Source organism: Archocentrus centrarchus, chromosome 6, assembly GCF_007364275.1.
Source record: "Archocentrus centrarchus isolate MPI-CPG fArcCen1 chromosome 6, fArcCen1, whole genome shotgun sequence".
NCBI classification, from domain to species: Eukaryota; Metazoa; Chordata; class Actinopteri; order Cichliformes; family Cichlidae; genus Archocentrus; species Archocentrus centrarchus.
Window position 1 is genome coordinate 21,988,850 of NC_044351.1, and position 12,359 is coordinate 22,001,208.

At 43.7% G+C, this 12,359-nt stretch overlaps 1 protein-coding gene and 1 long non-coding RNA gene across 2 annotated transcripts in view; one reads left to right on the forward strand and one right to left on the reverse strand.

The window, feature by feature from the left end:
* LOC115781141 (zinc finger homeobox protein 3-like) overlaps nucleotides 1–12,359 on the forward strand; it is a 21,015-nt gene continuing 8,656 nt past the window's right edge. The window contains exons 1-8 of the mRNA XM_030730579.1: nucleotides 1–82; nucleotides 6,521–8,222; nucleotides 8,311–8,849; nucleotides 9,018–9,231; nucleotides 9,881–9,988; nucleotides 10,101–10,237; nucleotides 10,423–10,533; nucleotides 12,101–12,263. Coding sequence (XP_030586439.1) covers nucleotides 6,557–8,222; nucleotides 8,311–8,849; nucleotides 9,018–9,231; nucleotides 9,881–9,988; nucleotides 10,101–10,237; nucleotides 10,423–10,533; nucleotides 12,101–12,263 — 2,938 coding nt within the window. The 5' untranslated portion in view covers nucleotides 1–82; nucleotides 6,521–6,556. The remainder of the gene's footprint in view (nucleotides 83–6,520; nucleotides 8,223–8,310; nucleotides 8,850–9,017; nucleotides 9,232–9,880; nucleotides 9,989–10,100; nucleotides 10,238–10,422; nucleotides 10,534–12,100; nucleotides 12,264–12,359) is intronic.
* Nucleotides 4,946–12,359, reverse strand: part of LOC115781144 (uncharacterized) — a 26,011-nt gene continuing 18,597 nt past the window's right edge. The window contains exon 3 of the long non-coding RNA XR_004020057.1: nucleotides 4,946–5,172. This is a non-coding gene — a long non-coding RNA (uncharacterized LOC115781144). The remainder of the gene's footprint in view (nucleotides 5,173–12,359) is intronic.

The window sequence follows — 12,359 nt, forward strand, 5'->3', positions numbered from 1 at the left end:
GTTATTGCCTCCTTGGGGATGTAAGAAGGACAGGGGGAATGTGAGTGCAGACAAAGAGACACCAAAAAGGCAGAAGTGAAAGGTGAGGTCAAGTTGGAGTGTGTTGGCTGGAAGTGTGTCTGTCTATGAAGCAGTTTACATTTATAATCCTGCAGAATGGGACAGAGTGTGTGAAGGTGTAAATCAGTGTTGCCCCATGGAGGCAAAGTTTCCTTTCTCTTGGAAGAGGCCCGAGCCTGTCCATACATGATGCATTACACTTCCTCCTCAGTGCCATACCCTGGGGCAGAAAAAGGCGGAGGTAAGTGAGGGAGTGACATTAAGGACCCTCCAAGGTGTCAGATGGGTCCCCAGCTTCCCCCATATTTTGTCATATAAATGTCATAAAGACAAGTTTGGAGTTGAGGAGTTTTTGCTGTTCCTTCTGCCTGGGGGGTATCACAGTGGTTAATTGCTCCATTAGTGCTGACAGGGTAAATTGGTGGAAGGGCTAACTATATATTACAGTGAAAACAACAAACCCCTGGCATACACCTGAGGGCATAAAAAGCTTGGCACATTTAACAGTACAGCCTATGCATACTTGAGTGTTTAGGCAATAGAGGGAATGAGTGTGAATTTTTAAATCACACGAGCTTTAATATTAGTAAAATATTACAACTCTGCACTTATATCTATGTAAATGAACTCAGTGGCAGTCACAGAGAGTGGCTCTGCTATCATCTGTGCTGAATCGACGTACACTCAAACAGATGAGGAAAAATATTCTATTCTAGTCTGTTCTATTAAGAAAGCACTTTATGCGAAGATTGTTGTTGAGGTAGATTGTGCCCAAAAGCATACAGGACACATTCTCCTCACACCAAGAGAGACATCAAATGTGTCCACCTGCCTTTCTCTGTTTAACTGAAAAACACTTGCAAATTCAATGCAAATGAAAATGTATATCAATTACAATGATCATTTGAAAGCCTTGGAACCATTACACAAGTGTAAACTCTAAGGTAATTTGATTACATACAAATGTACAGTCTTTTCCTTTTAGGCTTTGTTCTTACAGGTTACTCTGTTACATTATATAAGAAACACACATCAACAAAAAACATGCATGAGTATGAGCAAACAAACATTTTCAAACAGCATATTGCAAAAGCTTCAGTGAAGATTTTATATTTTGCTATTATTTAAACAGCACAGTGGTGCGGTGTTGCCTCACAGCAAAGAAGGTCCTGGGTTTAAATCCACCATCTGGCCGGGATCTGTTTGTGTGGAGTCTGTCTGGAGTCTGTATGTTCTCCCTGTGTCTGCATGGGTTTTCTCTGGGTACTCCAGCTTCCTCCCACAAGTCCAAAGACATGCAGTTAGTGGAGTTAGGTTAACTGGTGATTCTAAATTGCTGATAGGTGTGAATGTGAGTATGAATGGTTGTTTGTCTCTCTGCAACAGACTGGCGACCTGTCCAGGGCGTACCCTGCAGCTGAGATAGGCTCCAGTCCCCCCACGACCCTGAACTGGGTAAGCTGAAGAAAATGGATGGATGGATATTATTTAAACCTCTGGCTCACACCTTGCACATCCTTTTTGTTTCTCTCTCTCTCACTCTCTCACACACACACACACACACACACACACACACACACACACACACACACACACACACACACACACACACACACACACACAGCTCAGACAATGTCTAGACTAATGCTATGAAATTTTAAAATGAAATACTGTCGTGAATAAACTGTAGAAAATCCTTGTTAGCACTAAGACAACAGATCATCCATCCATTTTCTTCCGCTTATCCGCTGGGCTGGAGCCTAGCCCAGCTGTCAGAGGGTGATGAGAGGTAGAGTGCACACTGGACAGGTCGCCACTCTATGACAAGGCCAACAGATAAAGAGACAACCTTTCACACCCACGACCAATTTAGAATCAACAGTTAACCTAACACTCCTGTCTTTGGACTGTCTCTCACCCAGGCACCGGGAAAACATGTAAACTCCACACTTAAAGGCCTCAGACCGCGGGTGGGTTCGAACCCAGGACCTTCTGGCTGTGAGGCCACGGTGCTCACCAGAGACACGGACAGTCACTGATTATTTTGCTATTTCTATTTTAATTTCTATGTATTTTACTTTATTTTATCTTGATAACTTTCAGTTTTTGATAGTGGCCTGTGCCACAACGTCTTTAAAGGTGTTCGAATCATAAACAATTACCGGACTTACCAAACGTAGGGCAAATCTTTTAGCACTTTTTTGACCGGTATTGCATATTTATAGCTGCAAAAATACAATAAAATAATCGAGGTAAACCAAGAGAATCGAGAGTAAAACGTCGGTGCACAAAAATCTAAAACAGCTTAAAAATAAAAATGAAATATAAATAATATTCATGGCTTTCCTGTTCCGACATGGCCTGGTAGTGCGGTTGTTTCACGCAACAGTGAGCTGATAGTAACCTATACACATTTAAGCTTCTGTGGAAATACAATAAAATATCAGAATCTAAATACAATTTTACATTGGGACGTTTTTTTTTTGTTTTTTGTTTTTTTTTGCAGCAACACCAACATTTCTAAAATGTATTTGCAATTGTAAAATAAGGACGAGGTCACCTCTCACAAACAAAGCTCAAAAAAGAGAGAAAAAAGAGAAAAGAATAGAAAAGAAAAGAAATGCTATGGATCTTAAATTTAAATGCAGTGTTCACCTTTTAAAATATGGACGATCGACAGATTGCACATCCAGGGTGAAATTCACAATAGTATTATCATAACAATAGATTTCGGTGGTGAGGATGGACGGCCGGAGAGGAAACAAAACCCCGCTTGGCTAAAGGTCTTCTCTGATTCTGTGACAAGAATGGACACAATAATTTAGCTTTAGCCTTTTTTTTTCCCCCTCGGAGAGAGAATTGTTCTCTAGTAATATCAAGTCAGTGTGCCAAACTCGGACCTATTGTCTTCACTAACCTGATCAGTTCAAAAAGAAAAAAGGATGAAATGCCTTATTTCTCTGCCTGTATGCAACCATATACAAGGCTTTTCTTTTTGATCGAAGTATTAGTTTTTAGATCTTTTTAAGGCCTTCGGTTTTTCACAGTCTTCAACTTTTCCGAGCCAAGTGATCGCAACAAATTTATAAAAAATAATGCGTTTTAGGCGTACAGCATTGTGCATATGTTTGATCGTCTAACCCGTGCTTTATCTGACACAAAATGTCAACATGATATCCCTAAAACAATCCTCCGGGGCCTTGTGGTGTGTTTGTACCAGTCTTCATAGTGAGGCACGGTGACAGCGTCGCGGTTTGAGGCATTCTTTTTCTTTTTTTTTTGTGTGTGAAGCCATTGGATTAATTTTTTTTTTTTTTTTGTCAACGTAGACTTGGGTTCAACATTATTATACTTTACATTATTTTAATGTGTTTGGGTATAACTGTAGTTTTTTCCTGCAACAGTTTCCTCTCTAGATGATAATTTAAATAGGCGGATTTGTGTCTTAATAGTCATCTAAATGGATTAGCCTTTTGGAATTTCCAGCAACAATCTAGTATTCGAGAATCAAATTCAATGTTTCGCCTATAATTTCTCATACTTTTTAAAAATATTCTTCCTCTCCTCGTCTTCTCCCTGCGTCCCCGGCAGCCTCTCCCCCCTCCCTCCATCCTTCCTCCCTCTCTCTTCTCTCTCGCGGAATCCTATTGATCCAAACGGGCTAATTAGCGGTGTCTGCGCAATTACGCACATGCGCACTGGACGTAATCTCAGCCATTTTTTGAAGGAAACTAATTAGCAGGAATAAAGAGCCAAGTGTTTTTCCTCCCACAGTGATCAGAACTCTTTCTACCTCTGGAGCTCGCACAAACCCCTCCGTCCCCCATCTTCTGTTTACTACAGCCTATATGTAGCTTTAATTACACTGTTGTTTGGTAACAACTTGGACCCCGCTGCTCTCTCTCCCTCTCCCCATTTTTTTCCCTCCTGGCTCCGTAAAAACGCAGAGGATCATTCATAAGGAATGAGTGGACTCTCTGCGCGATTGTTTTCTGGACTACTACACATTCAGCGTGCGGAGCTTTGTACCAGAGTCGCTGCAGAAATGTAAGTGTGTCATTTGTTTACGATGTTAAAGGAAGCTGGAGGGACACGACTCGGCGGTGGGGAGGAGGGCATGTTTGGTCAGTGTAGCCTCTAATTGTCACAAATCGAGCTTTTGTGTGTTGAGTCACCTGTTAGCTGTTGCCTACTGGTTACTCTCGGTTTAGATGTTTCGGGCTAGGATACACTGTAAACAAAGGCTGAAGTAGTGTGGGAGCTGATGGTTGGTCAGTGGCTTGACAACACAGAGACGGGGAGTGAACTATTCAAGCCACTACCCCTCCGGTATTCTTCAACAGCCCCGCTACTATGGTCCCAGAATAATGCTAAAATACTAGGGCTATTACCTTGCGACTGCGCGGAGGTCGTTGTCTTATGGTCCACTGGGTCTTCACGCATTAAAAACAGTATTTGTCCATATCCAACTGTGTGTGTCCAGGTCATACAATGGCAAACAAAAGGGATTTTCCTAAAGTATTGCTCCACAACTCTTCTCTCTTGTCTGTTTCTCTCTCCCTCTCACACCCCTGTTCGCCTTTCTCGCTTGTAACACACACACACACACACACACACACGCACACCCACACCCACACCCCAGTCTAGGGAATCCGGGAATTCACTTTTTGTTTTTATTTGCACAAGATTTTATGTTATGCTGCTGTATCTAACAGTTAATGACAAATATGCCATGTACACTAGTATCTTAGTCTGGAAAAAAAAAAAAAACCCTGCAGTAATAGGCCTATGCATGTTGAATTTCAGGTGTTACATGTATGCTTAATTGACATCACCACAATTAGTTGCACAAAAAGATGTACATGCATATTAACACACACACGCACACACACACACACATTGTTAAATGATGGCTTCCCGCACTTGATCGATGGAGAGCCAGGAATGCTTGTATAAATAGTTACATTGCCGATAGACCCAGGTTATTGATTGCAGTGTAAATGAAAATCTTTATCAGATTAGAGACTGTTCTCAGCTGCTGGCAGGACTGCTTGGCCCATCAGCACTCTCTGGCAGGACAGTGGACAGCGGCAGTGGGCAAGGGTCTGTGGCCTGTGACATAAACACAGTACATTAAAGCACTATCAGAGTGCCGATATGAGCCATATATCTTAAAGCTGCAAAGAGGGGGAGGGGGTGGATATGAGAGAGAGAGGGAGAGAAAAGGGGTGTTTAAGGAGGAGGAAGAGGGGGTTGGTTGGTTGAAGGAGAAGGTGAAAGGGTAGATTAAGGTCTCTCCTTGATTAAAAAAGGTCAGTAATGAGATTGTGGGACACACGCAGGCTAACAGAGATGTATCTGCCTTAGATGGCATTCATCTGTCACTCAGAAACTGATGAGGGGAAAGAAACAATTCATTTTGAAGAAGTATCTAGAGTGATAATATTGTATATAAAGTTATTCAGAATCTTTGTGAAATCTTATTGCTTTCTTTTTTTAATTTCAGGGATTTAACTTTAAAGTTATAGGCTTGTGCTAGTCTCATTTCAAAGTAAAGATTACAAAAGTTAAGTCTTAATATGCAGATTTATTACATTGTAATAAACAGTTTGAAATATTAGTTTTTAGACATGCCTCTAGTATAGATTACAAATGCATTATAAAGCCTCCGTTTAGTAAAAATAGGGATTTATTATTTATTGTGCATTATATTATGTGCCTGAGTATTTCTGTAGCAACAGAGCTTGCAGGGGGTGGAAGCAATATAACAGACCTGGAACGTGGAGAATTCAAAATAAAAACGACGGGAATGCAACGCCACAAACAAAACTGCTTCAGAAGTGACCACAGATTGTAATTAACACATATCTAAATTCTGAAAAAAAAAAAAAATCAAATAAAGTAAAAGACTCACACACAGTCAGTCGTGTCCACTTCTTGTTTTGTGCTTAATGTGCATAGTGTGTTCTGGGTGTAAAAATGGGTTGTGCTAAGCGGTGATCCTGTATCCTCGTATTGTTTCTGTACTAATGTGCAGCCAAAGATGCAGAGACTGATACACAGGCTTTTAAAAGCGTTCTTTTATCTGCTTTTATGTAAGTGTGGCAATTTAGAAGAAGCCCTTTAGCTCAGAAGCATTCAGTTCTTTATTTAATCCTATCCCCTGAGGAATATTATAGACCTCCTGCGTAGCCTTTACCCGCATTCCTCTACCTAGTTTAGTGCTTGTGCTATTGATTTTCCCATTAAGGGCTAACGCTAACCCCTGGGTAACCAGCCTCTGGATTGCGCACTGTGAAGGCTGTATTGAACAGATGCTATCCAGGGACTCTAATCAATGCATCCACTGTTATGCAATAATATTTACGTGACTCATGTAGTTCATTTTCTCCTCTTTTTATAAATTCACTCTTTTGTCTCTGCCTGTCCCACTCTCTTCATCTGTAACTGAAACTCACAGGTGGGGTAGTGATGTGTGGCAGCTGTAGCCTCTGGTATGGACAGCGGTGAGGGAGGAGGAGGGGATGGAGGGGGAGGAGAGGAGAGAGATGCTGACCTCAGTCCCCAGGCTTTATCTCTTCCTCTCCTGACCCTGGCAGTCATTCCTGAGCAGGGGTCATCCTCTCATACCTCAGCCATGGCCCCTACCAAAGAGCCCCTGACCCTGCCTCAGCAGGAGGAGGAGGGCACAGAGCGGTCCCAGGCTAGAGAAGAGACCCAGGGAAGAGAGCAGAAAGAAGGAGGCCGACATTCACAGAAGAATGAAGTGCGTCAAAGGCAGGGGATGAAGGAAGACTTCGGGGAGGGATATTTGTCAGGGCAAAGGAAGGAAGAAGGGGAGGTGCGTGTAGGTATGGGAGAGGCATCAGTTACAGGGGGCCTCCCAGCAGCCCTCAACAGAAGAGGCAGAAAGGAGGAGAAGGAAGAGGAGGAGGCCATCTCAAACCAAAGCCAAACCAAATCCAAATGTTCTTTATTACCTCAACAGAGCCAGCACAGCTCTTCTTCCAGCACTGCAAAGGCCAGTGGCACACTCGACAGCAAAATAGCCGCCTCTCCAAAGCCCTCCCCCACTCCTTCCCCTTCTCCAAAATCCTCCCCTTTTTTTCCCATTTCTCCAAAGCACTTCAGTTGTCCGTCCTCCTCTTCTGCCGTGCTGAGCGAGACAGAGGTAAAAGACATTAAGGGAGATCAGGGCTGGATTTCTGGGTTTCCGCAGAGCTTTAGATCCCAGCAGTCTTCTCTGGCTTTTCCACTGGCAGGTACAGAGCCTGCCAGTACACCTGCTGAGGATGATGGTCTGGCAGGGGTTCCTCATTCTTCCATTTCCAATGGAGATGGTGCCAAAGCTCCAGAACCAAATGACAGCCAGCTAGACGCAGAGGTAGATGATGAGAGAGACAAAGAAAGAGAACAGAAAGAAGCTGTCCTTAAAAACCAAGACCTCTCTCCTACGTCACTGACTGGTCACATGACTATAATGCACTCACGTAATTCCTGCAAAACCCTGAAATGCCCCAAATGTAACTGGCACTATAAGTCTCAGCATACACTACAAGTCCACATGAAGGAAAAACATCCAGAGACAGGAGGCCAGTGTGTGTGTGGCGTCTCTGAGGGAAAGTGTGTGTGTGGTGGTGCAACGCGAGGTGTGTGTGTGTACTGTAGGTCGGGGAAACCCCATCCACGTTTAGCCCGGGGTGAAACCTACGCCTGCGGCTACAAACCCTACCGCTGTGAGGTGTGTGATTATGCTACCTCATCGAAAGGCAACCTCAGCATACACATGCAGTCAGACAAACACCTTAATAATGTTCAAAATGGGGGACACTTGAATGGCCACATGCACACTTCTCATATTACCAACAGCAGCAGCTCCTCCAATGGTCATGAGGCAGATGAGCAGCCGTACAGCAAGCTGGCACTCTCTATTCCCACACCTACTACCCAGCCCGCTAAGCTCACACCACCTGCACACTCCCACTCTCATGGTAAGCGGTGGCGATGCGATGTGTGCGACTATGAGACCAGCATTGCCCGCAACCTGCGCATACACACCACCAGCGAGAAACACACACATAACATGCTACGGCTCCAGAGAGGTTACTATCTGTCTCACTGCAGGAGCCTTGCCCCACAGCTTAAACACCTACAAAACACAGGTAACTGATGCATCACAACTCTTACTGTTATTCAACATTAAAGTCTGAAAATATGTAAATTGTAATTCACGGTTTCTCTCTGTTGTAGGTGCCGAGCTTTCACTGAACATGCGGCTGACCAGTCAACAAGTCGCAGAACAGCCAGTTACCCTTGGGTCTACGCTGACTCCTTCTCCCTCTCCTTCCCCCTCTCCCCCTCCAGCTCCATCTCTGTCCCCCACTGGACCCCTTTCCCAGGGCATCTTCCAATGCCTTGTCTGCTCCTGCTTTTCGTCTGACAGCTTAGAGTCTGTGGAACAACACCTGAACGCTCCTCGTTCCTTGCCCCAGTCTGAGTGGTGCTCCCTAGTTGCTGGTGGTTGCTACTGCAGACTGTGTGGCTACACCACCCCGCTGAGGGCTAACTTCTCTTTGCACTGTCAGACCGACAGGCACCGCACCCGGTACCAACTGGCCGCTCACCTCCAGGAGGGCGGAGACAGAGGTCAGGAGGGGGCTGCCCTCATTGCTAAGGGCAACCCTGTCCAGCTGAGGTGCAGCCTGTGTGACTACGTGACCAGCAGTCTGGAGAAGTTGCGAGGACATTCCCTCAGCTCACACCACGAGGCGAGCGTCCGGGTTTACAGAGTAAGTACACAAAACCACATCTTGTCACACTCTACACCAAAACCGTTGCATCTTAGAATTGGGAAGCTGCACTTGAAGCATAAAGTGTGTTGTTTTAATTATAAAAAGATGTAGAAACCTTTGTCTGACCATAATATTGACCTTTTCACTTTTTCACCTTATTGTTAGTTCCTGCAGCAGTATGATGGTGAGGTTGATGGAGGTTCGTGGCTGTTTCACTGTCTTCTATGCAACCACTCCTCCTCTTCTAAACTCCAAGTATTGAAACACAGTCAAACCCCAACCCATCAGCAGAGGGAAGGGCTACTACAGCTGCAGCCAATGGGTGGAGAGGAGCTGGCAGCCATTTTTACCATCAGGAAAAGCCCTGATGGCGTCACAGGTGAGAATATGAACTGTGTGGGTGTATTCTATTTCATGTTTCCTGCGGTTGCTGACAACAGAGAGCAGACACGGGATTAAGATGAAAAGAGTGAGAAAATGAATAATGGCCTTTGCTGAGATATTGATCAAGCAAAGTGATTAGTCGATACACATCCTTGTTATATCCCCAATCACCCCTGACAACAGCTAACTAGCACCTGCTAATCAATGGACCAATACAAATCCCCAGGACGAGGACTGTGGGAGGCAAAGGCTAGTTCCTACTCTGCAGTCCATGCAGGATAAAACAATAATATAATGTCTGGACTGTGCACCTAAAATGACTAGTTCAACACTTTACTTGTAAATTAAACCTATCCAATGATTTGGCTTTCTGTAGATTAAGACTTATTGAGATGAACCAATGTGTTCTCAGTCCATATTACCCTTACTCCACCTCTGAGGAGAATCTAATGTAGAATCAATACTTGATCAATAGCGTATGGAGGCAAGCAAGAAGAATGAAGTGTGGCTCTCTGAAATTGCTCTTTTTGAATGATGTTACCTAGCAAATAATATAAACTACAATTAGCTTGATAGTTTGCAAGAACATAAAGTATGAAGCACAGTGTTTGTAGTACATAATTACTTGTCTTGTCACCTCCCAGAAGAGCTCAGCGAAGATGTGGAAACTTCCAGTGAGACCTGCTCTGGTCCTTTGGACACAACCAAAGACACACGTAACTTGGGGGCAAAGAAGATTTCTACAGAGACGGGTATAACTGCTTGTACCAATTCTGTAACATATTAATAGTTGACACTAATGGAAGTATGACAATGTAGTAATTATAAATCAGTGTATATTTTCATATTAACTTTTACTTTTAGAAAAAATTAGAGGGGAGGAAGGGGAAAAGAAGGAGTCAGTGCCCTCAGTTAAGCGTCCATCCTCTGGATGCGGGGAAATGGAAAACTCCATCTTAACCAAACGCCCTAGAACACACCAGCAAAATGAGAACCAGCAGGTAAACAGTTGACGCACCTTTTAATTATTTAAATATGCCTAAGTGAATGTAGAATGTACCACTGGACATAACAAATGCAGGTCTAGATTAGAATCCCTCGTGTTTCTTTATATAACCTGTGCCGCCCTCAAATTCTCACACTTCTCTCCTTTCTTCTTTTTCCTCTTCCCTTCCCTCTCTTTTAGACTGTCCAGTGCCCTTTGTGTCAGGTTCAACTCCCATACACACAGCTTCGACAGCATCTCACACATGTGCACAGTGTGGCACAGGACTGTGTAGACAAGCTCATCAGCACAGTAAGTGCATGCAACTGTGTATTTGCTGTATTTGCGTTCATTGGGAAGCAAAAGAAAATGTGAAGGCAAGCGATGGGGGGATGGGGCAGAGTGAAATGTAGGGAGACAATTCCATTAAGAAGGCACCAGAGAGAAAGGCAACGCTTTTTTTAATGCATGTTTAAGTAGCTCCCCGCTATCATCTTTGATGCAGCCGTGCATTCTGTGTGTATGTGTATGCGCGTCTCTGAGAGTGGAAGAGAGCGGGTTTGACTGAGTGAGTGAGGGAAAAGCCAGTCTTTCTATAATGCATGTTTAAGTAGCCCTCTATTACCAGAAGTGCAGTCAAGCTAAAAAGGGGCCCCCATGCTTTTTACTGTGTCTCTCCAACTAACAATGACCGGTCATCTATCCACATCACCATCCTCCATCTCCCTGGCCTGTATGCTAAGTGGCCTTTGTCTCTTGCTCTCTTCCCTCCACTTCACTGACTGCTTTTCACCCTTTTTCCCCTCTGCTGCCCTCCCTCCCCCCTCTAGCTACTCCTATCATTCCTATTCTGCAATTTCTGCTACTGCCCCTCCCTTTCTGTCTCTCCCAAGCTCTCTCTCAATTTCTTATGCGTTGCCCCTCCCTTACTCACTGTCTTTCTCCAAACCAGTTTTTTTTTGTTCATTGCCCCATACTTCCTCCCTCCCTCTCTCTGCTCGCTCTTTTTCATATCCTACACCCCTTAGCCCCCCTAGTCCTCCCTCCTTCCCCTCCTACCCCTCCCTCACTCTCTCTGATAGTAATTGAGGTTCATTAATTCAGACTGAGGTGATGATGGCCATTATGTACCTTGCTTTCCAATTACGCTCTCTAGATTAAGCCTGACCTTCAGTTTTCTCTGCAGTGTGTGTGTGTGTGTGTGTGTGCGTGCGTGCGCACGGTTGTTCTTTCCTTTTGCTCTTATGAAGCTGTTATGCATAGAAAACTCTTGTCATGTAAATCTCATCTTTAGCTGTCTGTCCTTTCCTTTGGGTGGCTAGCTGTTCGAGTAGATATAGTATTTGCTCTTATTGCTTGGAGCTGTGGGGATGGAGGTTTTCTATATGAAGAATGATTTTAAATAAATTCATTATTCAGCTCAGTAAAGTTTTATTAAACCCTTGGGGCATGTTGGAGGGCGTCGCATGAACTGAAGGGCAGACCCACATATCTCAACCATGTATACTTATTAAGAAATTGATGTGCCTTGCTGCTTAGACTGCTGTGCAGGCAGGTGCAAGATGTAACGATACACTTTAATGTTTTATGATATCAGTACAGGGAGTGCAGGCACTCTGTGTTTATACATCTTGAGATTTGCTTGGTATTATGCTCTACAATTAAGCATGATTTATTCATAAAGTAAGATTAGGAAAACATGGGAATATCCCAGCTTTCTTTTACAACCCTTACTGCCACCCTGCCCCCAAAAAACAAACAAAAACAAACAAAAAAAACAAAAAACAAAAAACAAAAAAAAAAAAAACAAAAACAAAACAAAACAAAACAAAACAAACAAGACCAAACCTGACAGCCCATTGCATTTTCTTTCTTACAGGTCGCACCATCCATGGAACAACCGCAGCCTCAGCTGGAGGCAGAACTAAAGACAGACTCTTGCACGGATGATATTCAGAAAAATAAAACCACCAAGAACAGCAATGCAAATTGCTCCCATGCTGCAGATTCCATTGCTTCAGCTGATCCCCAGAAAAACAAAGGTTGGTCTAAATTACAAAACTGACACCAATTTACTAATTAAAGATGCAATAATAGCAAACCATGCTACTTTTATTTGCCCTATTCACAGCCAAATA